The following is a 17,125-nucleotide window of genomic DNA, read 5'->3' on the forward strand; positions in this document are numbered from 1 at the left end:
GAAGATTGAACAATCTTTTTTCTGCTCATGCTCAATATATCACATTTAGCTAATTCTGTCTGTACAATCTGTTTAATGAAAAGGTAACTTGTGAAAAAGACTTCCGATTACAATTGATAGAATACATGGACATATTAGAAATTCTGCACATAATATAATTTTCTCTGCATAGTTGCATAACAGTAATAAGAAGCTTCTATTGAGCTTGTCCTGGAGACAAGTAATATATTATCCCAGCAATAAAGCAGTGCCATTCAATGGCCACATTTAAGACCAAAATCCTTTGATTGGCAAGCTATACGTTTGAAGTAAAGTGTTTCTCAGACATGGGAAGCCCAAAGAAACATAGAAACATTGAATTTGATGGCAGAAAAAAAAACACTTGGCCCATCTAGATTGCCCATTTTTTACCCTATGGTAACCTCAAACACTATTTGATTCTTTATTCGTTGTAAAGATGTCCTTATGTCTATCCCTAGCATGTTTAAATTGCTTTACTGTATTAGCCTCAATCACCTCTGATGGGAGGCTATTCAACTTATCCACTAACCTTTCTGTGAATTAGTTTTTCCTTAAATTTCCTCTGAACCTACTTTCCTCCAGTATCCGTGCATGTCCTCGTGTTCGAATATCTCTCTTTCTTTGAAGAATGTTTCCCTCCTGTACCTTGTTCAAACCCTTGATATATTTGAAAGTTTCTATCATGTCCCCCTTTCCCTTCTCTGCTCCAAACTATACATAAGAAGATCTTTTAGTATTTCCAGGTAGGTTTTGTGCTGTAGGCCATGCACCATTTTAGTTGCCCTTCTTTGTACAGTCTCTAATGTATTTATATTCTTCTGGAGATATTGCCTCCAGAATTGTACTCAGTATTCTAGATGAGGCCGTACCAAAGACTTATAGCTAGCCCATGTTATAGGAAACCATGTTCTGCTCTGCAGATAAACCATTGTTAGTCTATATAATAAAAATCTAATTTATTAGTATAATTTCAAGGGTTAATGTGAAATAAACATACCAGTTCCACAGGGCAGCTGTATTTATATGATGGGAAGGCCTCAGTCACTAGTTTAAGTTGTGGCTGGGACACAGGTGCTTTGAGAGCAGTCCTTACCTGTAAATAAAGGAGAAGAAAAAGTAAATGATATTGTATTATGGTATAATATAATACACAAGTGATGTGTATATATGTGTAAACTCCTTTAAATAACATCTATAAACAGGGCGTTCTAAAGTCATTACTTATAATTGTTGAGTTCTGATGTCATCACTTCAGTGTTCATTAGGAAAACTTGCATGTTATAAGGAATAATGCGCCACTAGTGTAAATTATTACAGATATTAATAATATTAGAGGTCACTTTGGATTTATGTACAAAAAAATGTATACAAACAGCGCTGGCTTTTTTTCCGACTCTGCCATATTCAGTAACAATCATATAAACCTTGCTAATCTAGAATATAACCAATATATTCTGAGCTAGTCAAGTGTTACCTGTGATTACAAATATAATTGTAGAATTGCATATAACGGTATTATCTAAAAACATTATATTATAATATATCAGATTAAAAAATCAATATGTATATAAATAGTGGAAAATTCCAAGGTAACATTCCAAGTAATCTATATAGCTCTATAAATTAGCTGGTGTATGTATATGATTGATACTGAATACTGATTGTGGAGAAAAAACCTAGCACCGTTTGTATACCTATTTATGTGCATTGCCTTGAGGATTGCGGATTTCCTCACTGCCAGCAGACCAGTTAGAATATATTACAATCTAGCGCCTAAGGCATTTCTCTTTCTTATTTTTAACTTTGGATTTCTGTGACTAGCTTTTATAAGGTCACACAACTCCTGCATGAGCTCTAACACAGGAAATACATTATCCCATATATATATATATATATATATATATATATATATTACGCAGAATGTAAAGAGAGAATGTCTACGAAAGTTACATGATGAGACATAAGGAGGATGAAAGAAGTTAGAGTTGATGTGTGGTATACAGAGTAAAAGTGTCTTGTTCTTTGAACCAGGCCATTCCAATTAGTAAACTTGAAACACACAACAGTGTTTAGTAATAGTGTAAGGATTCTAAATACAAGGGTAGTCGTACCTAGGTACCTAACATAGGCTTGGACCCTGTATGGGAGGTATCCATCAAAAGATGACTGTGGTTATCACCACTGATGATGTTAGGTGATATATATTTATTAAAAGAAAAGTTCAAATGGTCTATTTTGCAGATATGATCTACATCATATGTATGATCACTTATCTAGCATTTACCCTTGCTGCAGACTCTCCAATTTTGGAGGGCAGGCTGTATTCGGTATTCTAACTGCACTCAGTCTCCAACAGAATAACCCAATCTCTTCATTATCAGGTTTGAACTTAATAGCATGCACCTTTTGTGCTACTCCTTTCAAACCATGATGCCGGTCAGATGACAGCTGGGTATAGACCAGTGTTGGCTAACCTGTGAACTCCAGGTGTTGTGAAACTACAAGTCCCAGCATACCCTTCCAGCAATAAGCTGCTAAATATTGGCAAAGCATGCTGGGACTTGTAGTTTCACAAACACCTGGAGTGTCACAGGTTAGCCAACACTGGTATAGACAAAGATCTGGCCACAAGAGCTTTCAGCAAAGGTACGTTCTAGATATACTGTAATAAGGTCATTTCTGCACATTTACACCCTAAAAAATGAAGGCCACAAATGATGGATTTATCCTTTGAATGTTCTGGTTTAGAACATTAAATAATAATATAGACAACTGGAGATCGCCTGTAGGATTTGCTCTGTCTGTTCTCTCTGGAACAGAGTCCCCTTCAAGGCATTTTCACGTATTTCATTACCAAAACCCAGGATTTGTGAACCATCATAACATTCAGCATTGGTTTTGGTGGTTAATGTAACAGCATTTTCAGTTAATAAAGTGACAAACATAATAAATACCAGAAATATAAGACAATTACTCCATTCTCTCCACTTGATAATCAGTAAGAAAAAAACTGCAGATATCTATGTTATGCCAACTTTACAAACAAATAAAATATTCTTGGTGGACAAATAAGAAATGTTCTTTACCGTGATCTCGTGTGTCACCGGCTGTGGAAGAATAGTTTGACCGAGCTGCTTCAATGTACTGGCCTTCAGGCTGGCAGATGTGAAAAGGTTACGTATATCTGCACAAGATATAAGAGCAACGTATTTTAAATTAAATAAATGTAGAAACCAATTAAGGAAAGTTTAATGACGCGATTTTGACATGACTGGTCGGCAAAACGTTTTATTCTATTGTTCCTTTCTGTGTAAAAATATGACAAAAACAACATTGCATAAATCAGGTTTGGATTTCAGATGACATAACAACTAAATGCCTTTTTATTTATTTTTTTACAAATCAACCCCTCTTCTCCAAACAGTGTCCAATATACTCTCCCTCCGCCTCTTTGCGTAACTGTCAATTTTGCCCGGCACTATAGCCTGGAGAACTTCGATTGAGAATAGTGATCAGTGCAAATGTATGAATGATGCCGATTAGCTTTCAAACTCTGTAGAACTCACCACTATACGCAGGAACTTTTGGTGTCCTGGACATTGGAACCAGGTGGTTATGTCATTTGGCTTGGGGAGGGGGCATAATAATTAAATAAAATGTTTAAGTAATTGCTACAGTCTTAATATTTAATAGTAAACTGTCCTCCCGACATCCATAAGAAGATAGTGTGGGGGAAAGGGGGTACAATGTCTGTATCCAATGTCAGTTTGGCGACACCCTACCACATCTTTTGGGGTATCATTTTTACAGTAAAAGAATACTAAAAGTGGAGTTATTCATTAAAGCTTTTATAATCCTAATTCTTTGTGGCACTCAGTTACATTCGTTCAGTGATCAGGACAAACAACTTAATCACAAAGGTCCCATGCAGTATGTTCCTTTAAAATGTTATTTCAGTAATATAGTATTTCAATACTATATAAATTTATAACTACTGCAAGCTTGTCATATTGGCAAAAAAAAGCTCTTTTGTGTGGTCTACTGCAACACCTTTATTCCTATAGAACTACATCAATGCCCTACAAATCAAAGACATTTATTTTAGAATGCAGCAAAAAAATGCAATAATTTAATATAATAGTTTAAAGCTCAAAGGCTGCAAAACAGTTTGCATGCTCAATACTACAATCAGACATGAATTTCTGAAAAGGCTATAGATGACTGAAACAGGGCGGTAGGCTTGTTGGTGCAGCTCAATGCTCAGTTTACATATCATTGTTTCTATCTTTTTATTTACATGCAATTATTTAATACCATAAAACATTGACTCGTTTATTTCCAGGTATTTATTTTGCACAGATAAGATTTAGTGGGTGATGAGAACATACATTGTCATAGGAATATGGAGGTGGGCTATAGGTAGGCCACACAAATCAGGAATGTGGAAAAATGTCCTAAAATCAATATGTTTCTTCTCTGCTCATTACCAGGTTTTAGAATGGTCAATGTGCTGTCAGTGCACTCCACGCTGATGGCTCGGTTTGAGTTGACAGGAGCGGGAAGTATGGCTCTTATCGGCCTGGCAGCAGCTAGGGGTTTAGTCAGACACTTTGTTTCTGGTGCTTTGTGGGCTGATGAAGTGGATGACAGGTGTACCCTAAAATCAAACATATTGTATTAAATAAAATGAAAAGCAAAATCCCAAAACAAACTATATATACAATTTAGAACATGCTCAGGTACATCAGCAAATATACAATTCCTTCACATAAAAGTTATACCTACAATAAGATCCTATCAATTTACAAGGATGTGTTTGAAAGTGTCCGCAAACTAGAATAACTTCAAATATTTGGGTTTGCTTTTAAAGGCCTTCTAACCTGATAAAGATCTTTGCTAAAAGAATACCACCCAAAAATAACAATGTAGATTTGGCGTTCACCATGCTATAATAAAATATAGACAACAGGATACAGCATTCAACCAATCCAGCGGGTCACTCCTAAATGATTCAATAGTCCAGCACTGCTTACCTCTCTGCTATTACCAGTTACTGTATTCACATGTAATAGTGTCGTCAATGACCTTCTCATGTGAACTTCCCATATGTTGAATGGGAAGTTCAGAAAGGCGGATACTCCGTTGGCAAGCGCTAGTGGCTGATAGGATCAAAGCACAAGCCTTCAAAGGGTCAGGATCAGAATAAAGCTAGAATTTCCTAGTAATTTAGAAATATGCATGTAATGTTCTTTGTAATATTGGCATCAAGCGCAAATAACAACTACAGCCTGGGCCAAGCACTGTTTTGAACTGCACCAGGGAACGGTATATTGAAGCCATAGGTTGCTACATGACAAAGTGTATTTGTCTACCAAGGCATTTAATGTACGTGTGACAATAGTCTAGAATGCAGGAATAGCAAAATGAGCGATTGTTTTAGGACAAGCTATTATCTTATTATTTACCTCTCAATTGCTCAAAAAATAACTTCACAGTCAATTAATCTTCTTACTGTGTGACCTTGATATTTTTACTCCTGCATACTGATAAAATGTTATATACTCATGTAATTACAGTAGTGTATAAATGTCATTCTGGTTCTTTGCATGACAAATGCACAGTTTTGTTTTTTTATTTAAAAGTTTGCAGAATGCAGTTCAGGTACTAATTACATGTATTGCTAGTGGGTTTAATTTCTCACAATACAGACTAGGGGAATAAGAAAACACAGTGTGAAAAATGTGCACTCACTTTGAGTGAGAGACCTGAGATGGGACTTTGGAACGTCCAACTGCTGGCTGATTCTCCGTTTTGCTGGCATCACGCTCTGCCGTCTGCGCGGTCTTCTCCTGTTGTGGCTCCGCTGGTGCAGAACACTTTGCCTCCTTGCCATTTTCTGGCATAAAATGAGTGTCTGAAATGATCACCTCCTCCCACTCTTCAGTCTGGGCTGATGGGGATGTTTGAAGAAGATGGCCGACTGCCTCCGTATTCTCTTTCTCTGTTGATTTGGACTCTGTTGCAGGGATGGAGGACTGATCTTGAACATTTGCATTGTCAGAAAGCTGCACTGTAGTATTTGGGGTCATTGGGGGTTTTTCTTTTGCTTGTTTCCCCTGCACAGATTTACAATGGTATGTTGTTAAAAAAGACAATAATAATAATTATAGGTCCCTGCTCATAAATGTGCAGGAGCTGACAGCTGCCGGCAGTCTCCTGTGTGTCTAGATGCAGGAGGCTGCTGCTGCAGCAGTGCTAGGGGCTGAAGAAAGAACACAGACTGCTCACCTTGGTTCAGGGATCCAGAGTGGAGGGAGGCGACCCTGAGCCCAACACTTATAGTGAAAAAATAAAAAAATCTAAGGCAGGAGCCGAAACACACTTGCCCAACTCCAATGGGCACTAAAATAAACTGATGATAGTTTCCATAGGAGGAGCATAGTATGGGTGGGCCTATCCTCCCAACACTTAAAGTGCACCTGACTCCAGGACCACCTAAACCCCAACTGTGTCGCAGTGTCTCCCAATAGGGCGACAGAAAATAACTTTATAAACACTAAAATTAAATGTCAGTATGGTGTCCTCTTAATACTGCACTTCCGTGACTGCTAGTGCCGGCTCTATAACTCCTGAGAAAGCTATACTATTGCCAAAACAAAGTAAGCCAATTAAATTGTGAATCATGTACTATAATGCTGGACAAAATTGTTTTAGACAACATTACAGACCATGTTGCCTGGTGCCTATTGTTATTCGACAACATTAGCATTACACAACTTTGTTTTCTAGACATAACTTTACTCATGATAAAATTGTATTTAAGGTGTCTCTCTGTTCTGCATATTTCAAGACTACAATAAGGAAAAGTATACGTACCTTTGGGATCCATTTTCCGCCCAGGAACTTATTACAAAGGGGACATTTGGGAGGTTTGTGTCTTGTCACATAGGAGAAAGAACAGGAGGGATTAGTGCAGCTCCCACGCCCTCTCCTTGTGTAGGTGGAGGCCTGCAATATAAAAGTGTAATGTTTTGGGTAGACCTTTTTCACTTTTTGCTAAGATTAAATATTTCACAACAAGTTGCGGAACAGAAATCAGAAGTGTAGTATAGAACAGCTAGGCCCAAAAATGTTGCTAAGAAAAAGTAGATATAGGTAAAAGTATTTGAGAGACTAATCTGTGACCCACAAGGACCTATTTATAACTATGTAACCAAGAGCACACCTATAAATATATAAATAACACTGCATTGGGCCAAAAATTACTGAGGACTTAATACAGTAGTATGTACTAATCTATTTCCAGTAGTGGATGTGGGGGTGTATACAGTGGTACGCCATACCGCCACTTCTGCTACTGCCTTCATTGTAAAACTATCACAATTCCATTGACTTACATTACTTTTTCATGCTGCCACTTATGAATTTCCACTTTGACTCCTCTCTATATCTATATACTAAAATAGTTCTACAGATATACTTAAGAACATTAACATGTCTTGTTGAAGTAGTCCAATTGGATTGAAAAACTCAATGAGATTAAAATATCTTCCATCTCAATTTATAGAGAATTATTACTCTAGTATAGTACAGTAAAGAGGGCGATTAGGTGTCTAAATCTTCCATAACCTACATAGCACGTATAATAAGTGTGCAGACACCCACCCTGCCCACCTCAATGCAAACTAGAGATCAATGAGGAGACACACCACTACTCACCAATTTAAATGATTGGGGGGGTTCAGGAACGGAGCGACTCGCCATGGGCACCATGATATACTGGGAGGTGGGAGTTGTGGAGCAGTTCTCATCTGTGTCCTGTGTGAAATAATATACATAAGATAATACATACAAATAAATACCTTCATATAGAAGGTTGAGAATATACATAAATCAATTAAATATAATGTGCTTACGGACTGAAACAGATAATTAGGCGCTGAAGCTTTATAGGGCTAAAAAGCATGACAACAAAGTCAGGAACACATTCAAAGTTCTACCGACAAAGTGGACTCTCTGCTTACACACAATGGAGGCAGACATATTGTGGGCTGAACCATTGAGAGTAGCCTATTTACAAGGAACTATTGACATCACTGAGAGAGGAGACACTTAAACCTCAGCCATGTCACTGGTTCCTAGTGACTTAATAGGCTGCACTATAATGAATATTAGTTCAACTCCCAAAATGGCTGCTTCCAAGGTTTGTGGCCAGTGGGCACCTAAAGACAATTAGGTGTAGATTTACTGAAACTTCTAAACAGAAAAGGTGAAGGTGTTGCCCACAGCAGCCAATCAGATTCTAAATAGCTAGTACATTCTAGAGAATGATCGCTAGAATCCGATTGGTTGCGATAGGCAACACTTCCACTTTGCCTTTTTAAAAGTTTTAATAAATTGTAAATCACAATAGGCTGTACAAGTTAGCAGTATACTTGACACTACAGTGAGTTAGCAGTGGACTTGGCAGTAAATGAATATGTTGTGCTCTTCCACACCTTCTTCAAGTCATAGTTCTTTTAGTGGTACAATCCAGAACACAATTGTTTTGATTATACATCTCATAAGAGTTTGTGTATATCCAACAAATGAAACAGTGAAACTGACAATATTTGTCAGGTGGGATACTTTCTTTTACATAGAAATCCTACATTTCCTGAATTTACCTGAATCGCCATAACTGTGAGTACAGACATTCCGCTGGACAGGTCTGACCGTGCCAGAGCAATGCCTCCATCTTCCTCAATGACCATGCTGGTAGCCTGGTATGTACTAGTCTCTCCTATCTCTAAAGTAGCGTCATTAAGGATGAATTCTCCTGCCAGTTTATCAGTCAATTGTCTTGCACAGTGGGTGTATAGACTGCGAGGAATAACTTCTTGCACAGCATTCGCCGGAGTAAAACTTGCCCCTTCTTCAGCTAGTCCCTGTATATCAGCAAAATGTTCGGAAAGGCTGATTTGTCCCGATTCCAAAGTGATGACATTTTGGCATCCATTGTGAGATAAACCGGCAGAAGGAACCAAGGCTCCAGTTTCCCTGGTTTGTGTCACACACAGGTCTACGTGCGGCCGATCCTCATCAGGAGTCCTTTTGGGTATCAGGATGTATTCTGAACGAGGAAGGATCTTCCTAAAGCCCGGGACATCAGAAATCACATTGGACGTGTTGGATTTAAAGTTCTGTTTAAATAAAAACATTGCAAATTAACAGACCATTCTTGATTACTTTAAAAACGGTGTCATAATTACTTTTAAGTTCTTTTCATACATTAATGAAAATACATGAGCATATGTATTGCTCTGGATATGCACTGGAATATGTATGGGACAATACCGGTATAAATCAATATGCTGTGATCAATTTGTAAGCAATGCTGGTGTAATCAAGTTTGACAACACTGCTGGTGTAATCCCTGAGAGCACTGTGGAGATGAGAGAAGAGTGACCCAATTTGCTACATTGTCTAAAGCCCGATTTAGTTTTAATCCAGCACTGTGTTCGTTAACATTCATTTTATTCTGTATCAGACTTTATAGATGTCACAGTAGTCAAACCCACAGCCCTTTATCCTCCCTTCTTCATCCAATTATACAAATACAAACATTATATCAAAACATATTTACTCGCCAGGTTCAAACATGTGTTTGGTAGTCAACATGGTGTAAAATACTTGCTATGTTAACTCTGACATGTCATTTACATGTATACTGGGCATTATGTGTAACTGTTCTATCTTATACTGGAGTTGTGTACAAATGTCTGAAAATGAAAGTAAAGTGATAAACAAAATAAACAATCAAAACATATGTGGCTTATTTGGATAAAGACAAACTGTTGCCATCACATAGTCAAGAAAATATTCCAATATTTCAGCTCAATTAAATGTTTATTAGGCCCTGTGATTATTTCACATACTACAAATACTGTGAAACTTGGAGACTATGAAATAGCACTATGCAACAGTGCATCATATTTATGTACTGATATATACACAATGTTGATGACAGCGTCCCTGTAACCAGCGGCCACTCACAGAGTCCAGCCCTTCTTTCTCTAGCTTTGCTCGCTCCAGGTAATAGCTCTTCTCAGCCACGCTCAGCAGCCTCCAGCTTTCACTTATCTTCTTGTTAATCTCAGACTGGGGAAGGTGAGGCACATCTTGCTGGACCTTCAGGTAGATGTCATAGTAGTACAGAAGATAAGCAGACCTGGACACAAGAAGTTGTCTTAGTTCCTTTTACAAAAAACGGGTGCAATATATATTATACTTATAGGACTTTTATTGCCAAGAATTCGCTGCACTGCTCAACAATACTCAAGTGAAAAACCCGTCTCATAACTTCAGAAATTCATTGCATGTTTGTCTTTATTATATTTACTTTTTTGCTGTCTTTCCTCTGTGGAACAAAATATATCATCACTTATTTATTTATATAGCGCCACTAATTCCGCAGCGCTGTACAGAGAACTCTCTCACATCAGTCCTGGCCCCAATAGAGCTCACAGTCTAAATTCCCTAACACACACATACAGATTAGGGTCAATTTGATAGCAGCCAAATAACCTACTAGTATTTTTTTGGGATTGTGGGAGGAAACCGGAGCACCCGGAGGAAACCAACGCAAACACGGGGCGAACATACAAACTCCACACAGATAAGGCCACTGTGGGGAATCCAACTCATGACCCCAGTGCTGTGAGGCAGAAGTGCTAACCATAGCATAATAATAATCATTTTTTTACTACTTTGAAAAAGTGGGAACCAACATTTGGAGAAATAAAGAAAGGTTGGTGTAACCCAGTGTATTCCAAACTTTTTCAGTTCAAGGTACCCTTAGGGTCTCCAAAATTTTTTCAAGGCACCCCTAAGCCAAAATAATTACGAAGTAGTCCCTCACCTTGTTTACCAACGGCCCTGTTCGAGGCACCCCAAGGAGCCTAGGCGCACAGTTTGGGAACCACTGGTGTAACCAATAAAAAAAAAAATCAGAGACATCTGCTTTCATTTTGTAAACTGTATTAGAGAATGGACCATTAGAATCAGTACAGTTGCTATGTAACATCACATTTTCCGCATCTCTACCTGTGTACCAGATTTCATAATTTCATCCTGTTTTGTTTAAAGACGAACATACCCTTCTAATAAATATGGATTTTTTCTTCACATAAGCATTTTAACAGAACATTGTCATAGGTTAACTGGCACAAGGTCTCTTATCTCTGTTCATACCTGTATTTAACAATATGAAATGTAACTAACAATGAGAAAATACAATCTGAAAAAACTCAAAATTTCCACAGGGATCTATTAAATTTGCCGTGCATGTTGGTGGCCATATAGTATAGCCAGGGCCGGATTAAGGGAATGGAGGCCCCTGGGCTAAGGGGCCCTCCATTCCCCGCGAGGCCCCCAATGTGAGCCGTCCGCCGCCCCCCACCCCCCGCGAGGACCCCCCCAAGCACTTACCTGTCAGTGCAGTCCTCCGTCCCGGCGCGCTGTAAGCTCCTTACTGAGGAGATCTCGCGAGAGTTCATGAACTCTCGCGAGATATCCTCAGTAAGCAGACTACAGCGCGCCGGGACGGAGGACTGCACTGACAGTACTCAGCAGCATCGATCGGGCCGGGGGCGCCCCCGCCCCCGACCGATCAATAATGCTGCTGAGGAGTTTGAAGGGCCCCCTGGATGCCCGAGGCCCCTGGGCTATAGCCCAGTTAGACCTCGGGTTAATCCGGCCCTGAGTATAGCATGCATCAAGCCAAATATTTACAGTGGGGTTTCTATGTGTTAAACAATGTAAACTTAAAAATGATTGAGTCCTTATTCTGTGTTGGTGTTGACGGTTGCTAAGTGGTTAGCACTTCTGCCTCACAGCACTGGGGTCATGAGTTCAATTCCTGACCACGGCCTTATAAGTGTGGAGTTTGTATGTCCTCCCCGTGTTTGTGTGGGGTTTCCTCTGGGTGCTCCGGTTTCCTCCCACACTCCAAAAACACACTAGTAGGTTAATTGACCCTAGTCTGTGTATGTGTGTGTTAGGTAATTTAGACTGTAAGCCCCAATGGGGCAGGGACTGATGTGAGTGAGTTCTCTGTACAGCGCTGCGGAATCAGTGGCGCTATATAAAATGGTGATGATAATGCCTATGTTGCTTTTTGAGAATATCCACTTTTTACACCTAGATTAACTCTGATGTCTTAAATCCACCCTAAATAACTCCACTGCACTCACTATATAGGCCTCAAACAAAATTTACACCTTAACATCATCCCCTCAGACTTGGTTTTTGGCTGACATGTGACCAGTCTCAAATGCTCCGGGGGTTGGGTGGGACGAGACATTTTACTGCTGGCCAGGGGTGCAGTTATGTTCTAACAAGAGTTATTGAGTTTGGGGGTCCAAGTCAAGAATGGAGGAGAACTCAATGGAAGGTCCGTCTCCCTTCTGCTACTTGGAGGGGAGAGGACATAATTATTAATTAGAAATCTTTATCATTAACAGCTAACACCGAGGAATAGAGGTAAGCAGCTTTTAATTTGAGTCAAATTTCCCCAGACTATGGAACATACTCCTAAACAAAACAAATAAATGATAATAAACAACATTTCCTCATCTGTGCTGCTGTAACACGTCTTACCTGGGTTTCTTCACAGCCTCCCCCTGCTCATTGCAGCCCCTGTATTTCTTCTTCTTTATAGGTGGCTTGACAGGCAAGTAACTTCCCTCCATCTCCTCAGACTCAACTGTTACCTCAGTGCCATCAAAGGGATCATCCATTTCTAAATAAAAGAAACATTCCAATGTAACGAGCTGCTTTAATAGTACAGTATACAGAACAGAACGGTGGTTTATTATAACAAAGAAAAATCCCATAGCTAAACACACATTGCTTTGTATGGTGAGTGTTCTCCACACGCTGGATCTGCCGGGCGCTTCGCCCGGCACTCACTGCTCGCTGACAAGCCGCCCGAGAGGCATTGCCCCCAGTCGCCCGGCACTATGACGCGGCTAAAGCGCGACTTTCAGTCGCATCACTGTGAGTGCCGGGCGGCAGGGGGGTAATGCCTCTCGGGCGGCTTGTCAGTGACTAGTGAGTGCCGGGCTGGAGGGTGTTTGTGCACAGGAGGGTTGTCAGTATGTGACCCCGGGTGGTGGAAGTGTAAATATTCGATCACGGGGGGAGTGTCAATAAGGGATAACGGCGGCGGGGGGCGGGGCTTGTCAACGCCGCGTCACAGGGGAAGGGGGTTGTATAAAAGGAAGAGCGCGTTGCCAGCAGTTCACTTCCTGGACGACTGTAAAGACAGTGTGACTTAGTGGGGTTTTGAAGGAGAAGTTTTTGTTGTAAAGTCAGCATTTGGCCAGTACCTAGGCATAGTTTAAATAACATTTACCCAGTGTCTGGGCACGGTTTAAACATAATTTGTGCAGTATCTGTTTCACTTGTACTACCAATTGGGAGATGCAGCTCACCCTGGGGTGTAGAGGGTGCTGTGTGGAGTAAGGCACTAGGGGGCATATTCAATTATGATTCCAGTCCGCAGGATCACACTAGAACGGGCTGCAATAACACATGGATTTTCGTTCACAGCCCATAGGGTTGTGTACGAAAATCCGTGTTATTGTGGTACCGTATCAGGGGCAAACGCAGGGTTTGTAGAGGGGGGTTTCCATACCACGCTGCCAGTGGGTGTGACCAGCATGCATGGGGGCATGGCTATAATTTTAGACAGTGCTTGGCTACTCTCCAACTCTTCCTATGCCCATAATATACATGGGCAATGCTGCGTTTACTATTGTTAGGTGCACGCAGCTCTCCCTTTTCAAGCAGAGCCGTGTGAAGCTGGGGCAGGGTCCAGACACCTCAATTATACAGTGCCCCAGGCTTGGAGGGGGGTTTCTAGGCACTAGGAAACCCCCTCTCGGTTTGCCTATGCGTATTACCTGCAATAGTGCACATTTCAAGTTACAGCGGACCAGAACTCTAATTGAATATGCCCCTAAGAATCTTTTCTAGGCTGCTCCTGTTCCCTCTGGCCACCATATTCAGTTTTTTAAAACTGCCTATGAGGCAGAGCACATTTTTCAGTAGTCTAGCTTTTATTTATTATTTTTTAATAGTTAAGTTTACTTCTTAGCGTTCGCCAGGTGCAGGCCATGATTGTAGTTAGGGAGAGTGCCAGTAGCGCTTTAGTGCAGCCCACTAACATTTGCGGCACTGGCATCGAGATGATGTCTTGGGAATGGAAAACTGACTAGGTAATGCATGCTTGTGACAGTCTCCCATTACAGAGGACTGCTGCTGGCGGCCCGTGGCCTCTACAACTTTCATGAAAGGACTTCACGGGATGATCAGAGGACAAACTACATTGGAAATGGAGGGAGAGGAGAATGTGCTGGTGCATAGCTGCTTACTGGACTTTCAAGGCTTCAGATGCCTTTATAGCCCACGGGTGCACACACACAGCACATCTGGGGACAGAGACGAATCAGACAGCTGGACAAAAGGATATTCTTACTGTGTAATTGAGTTGCTTTTCTGCTCTTTTCTGTGTTGGAACCTGTTCAGAGGGACCGTCTGGAGCCACAAGGGACAGTTTCTAAGTCCAAAGCTGTCACTGTGATGTATTTTACATGTTCCAGGTGCCAATTCAAATTACCAACTGGACAGTCTGAACCAGACAGTTTGTACAGTGACTGTGAAGCCAGGGATCTGTGTCAGCACTTCTCTGAACGAACGGCTGAGGTGGCGGAGCTGGCATGTGCCAAGGAACTGACATGGTCTATTGTGGAATTTAGAAGAGACCACCCACACTTGGGAGCAGTAGGTGCTGATACCGTCTTTCCAGGGTACGCAGTCCTCTTATGCCCTTCCCTTGGGACAGGCATCTCACTTGCTACCCGCATCAGCTGGGTCCTCTCAAAATCCTCCTTGGATGCAAACCTGGGAGAGATGTCCAAGGCCTGACTAGTGTCTGCTTCCTTGGAAAAAGTTTTGCAGACAGCTTCAGCTACTAGCACGCGGAAGCGTCTGAGTCAGCCTAACACTCAGAAATTAGTGGACTCTGATACGGAGATGTCCTTGCTTGAGGAAGGTGTTGTACATGACGAATCAGATTGTGAAGAACTGTTGGTGTGGGAGGAGGATAACTCTAGTAGGCATGGTATTGAGGACCTGATCATTTAGGTGAGACAGGTGCTCAATATTGCTGATTCTGACCAATATGTGGGCCAGACATCTATGTTTAAGAGGTCAAAGAAAATGAGTACTTTTTTCCCTCCATCTCTAAAATTTGTAGATATTTGGGGGGAAGCTAGGGCTAAACCAGATGTCAAATTTCTTATACACCAGAGGTACCAGCTTAATTATTTGTTTCCGGAAGCAGATAATGAGTCTTGGGAGTCTCATCCCAGTGTGGATGCTCCTATTGCACATATGACTAAGAATACAGCTATTCCTTTGCTCAGTGCTGCCTCTTTGAAGGACAACATGGATAAAAGATGCAAAGGGATTCTTTAATCTATTTACCTAGCAGCTGGAGCTTCACTACGCCTGATTGTGGCTGCAGTCTGGGTGATTAAGGCAATAGAAAAATGGGCATCCGCCCTGAGTGAGGGTATTCAGGTGGGCCTTCCCAGAGCTGAATTATTTCCTTTGGCAGAACATGTAAAGGAGGCGGACAAATTTTTGGGAGATGCAGTGATGGATGCTGGCCAGGGTCTATCACGTATGTCTGCCTTAGTTATTGCTACCAGATGTATACTATGGCTGCGATCATGGGAGGTGAACACAGAGTCCAAGAGAGCTCTAGAAGCGGTTCCCTATGATGGTATAACCTTATTTGGACAGGCCTTTGTAAAAGTTTATTGCTCAGGCCATAGGGAGAAGAGTTCCTTTCTTCTGGTGGGCGCGTCCGAACCTAAAGGGAAATGTTTTTGTTCCTTTCAGTTTGTGGGATGAACCACAGGGTCAACACTGCGCCCCTCGGGGTGGAGGTGGTCAGAGAGGGTGGTAGACAGTCAGGCTTGGACTGGATGCTATCTTTGATCAAGCCCACCGAGAAGCCCTCGGCATAACTCGCTAGTTCCTACACCAGAGTCTATGGTGGTGGGAGCTCGCTTCTTGCACTTTCAGGACTAGTGGCTTTGCTCAACCACAGACACCTGGATAAGGAGAGTAGTCTCCAGGGGGTACATTTTGGATCTAGAGGTCTGGCTTCCGGGCAGTTCCTGTCCACTCCTCTTCCCAGGGACACTGTCTGAAAGGTTGCCCTCCTAGGAGCTGTCAAAACTAGTGGCATCAGGAGTGATTATCCCGGTTCCAGTGCAGGAAGGGGTCAGGGGTTTTATTCACACCTCTTCCTGGTACAAAGAACAGATTTGTCTTTCCATCTGATTCTCAATCTCTTAGATTAAAACACACATTTGAAGTGCCAAATTTTCGGATGGAATCCATCCGGTCCGTCATGAATTCTATGGCGAGAGACACATTTTTCTGCAATGTTAAACTATGAAAAAGGACTATAGCTCAATCAATTTTGATGCAACTGCTCATTCTAGGGCAGTTGCATCAAAATTGATTGAGCTATAGTCCTACGAAAATCTAGATTCAAAACAAATAATATATAAATTTGCAACATCAACTGAGCTCATGTTATCTTTTCCAAATTTAACAAAACTAGCTGGTATTGGACTGACACAACCTGTAAGCATGGCTGAACGTGAAAGAGGATTTTCTACTCTAAAACCTATTATAGTCTGTTTATGAAATCGCATGAAGCTGAGCACACTACATAATCTGATGCCAGTTTCATTAGAGGGACCAGATCCTACAGACTTTGATTATGAAAAAGGTACAGACAACTGGGCCTCTGAAAAGAAGAGAAGAATTAATATGTAAAATGTTAATTTGAAGGTTAAATCAATATAATTTATGGTCAGGATTTAAACATTTAATTATTGTGAAAGCCCCCACCTGGCTACTTCTTAATGCCACACGGATGGCAACATTTTCTGGGGAGAACACTGGATAACAATATTGGCAACATTACCAGCTGCACCATATACTTTATAAGTAAGGCTTGTGTGCACATATTTTCTTT

General features: G+C 41.0%; 1 protein-coding gene across 1 annotated transcript in view; it reads right to left on the reverse strand.

Moving 5' to 3' along the window:
• HMGXB3 (HMG-box containing 3) overlaps nucleotides 1–13,166 on the reverse strand; it is a 51,149-nt gene extending 37,983 nt beyond the window's left edge. The window contains exons 1-10 of the mRNA XM_075210039.1: nucleotides 12,909–13,166; nucleotides 12,661–12,802; nucleotides 10,057–10,231; nucleotides 8,688–9,203; nucleotides 7,741–7,839; nucleotides 6,898–7,029; nucleotides 5,773–6,137; nucleotides 4,509–4,678; nucleotides 3,108–3,205; nucleotides 1,019–1,114 (exon numbers count right to left, since the gene is read on the reverse strand). Coding sequence (XP_075066140.1) covers nucleotides 1,019–1,114; nucleotides 3,108–3,205; nucleotides 4,509–4,678; nucleotides 5,773–6,137; nucleotides 6,898–7,029; nucleotides 7,741–7,839; nucleotides 8,688–9,203; nucleotides 10,057–10,231; nucleotides 12,661–12,800 — 1,791 coding nt within the window. The 5' untranslated portion in view covers nucleotides 12,801–12,802; nucleotides 12,909–13,166. The remainder of the gene's footprint in view (nucleotides 1–1,018; nucleotides 1,115–3,107; nucleotides 3,206–4,508; nucleotides 4,679–5,772; nucleotides 6,138–6,897; nucleotides 7,030–7,740; nucleotides 7,840–8,687; nucleotides 9,204–10,056; nucleotides 10,232–12,660; nucleotides 12,803–12,908) is intronic.
• Nucleotides 13,167–17,125: the final 3,959 nt, after the last annotated feature.

This window comes from Mixophyes fleayi, chromosome 4 (assembly GCF_038048845.1).
Source record: "Mixophyes fleayi isolate aMixFle1 chromosome 4, aMixFle1.hap1, whole genome shotgun sequence".
Classification (NCBI taxonomy): domain Eukaryota; kingdom Metazoa; phylum Chordata; class Amphibia; order Anura; family Limnodynastidae; genus Mixophyes; species Mixophyes fleayi.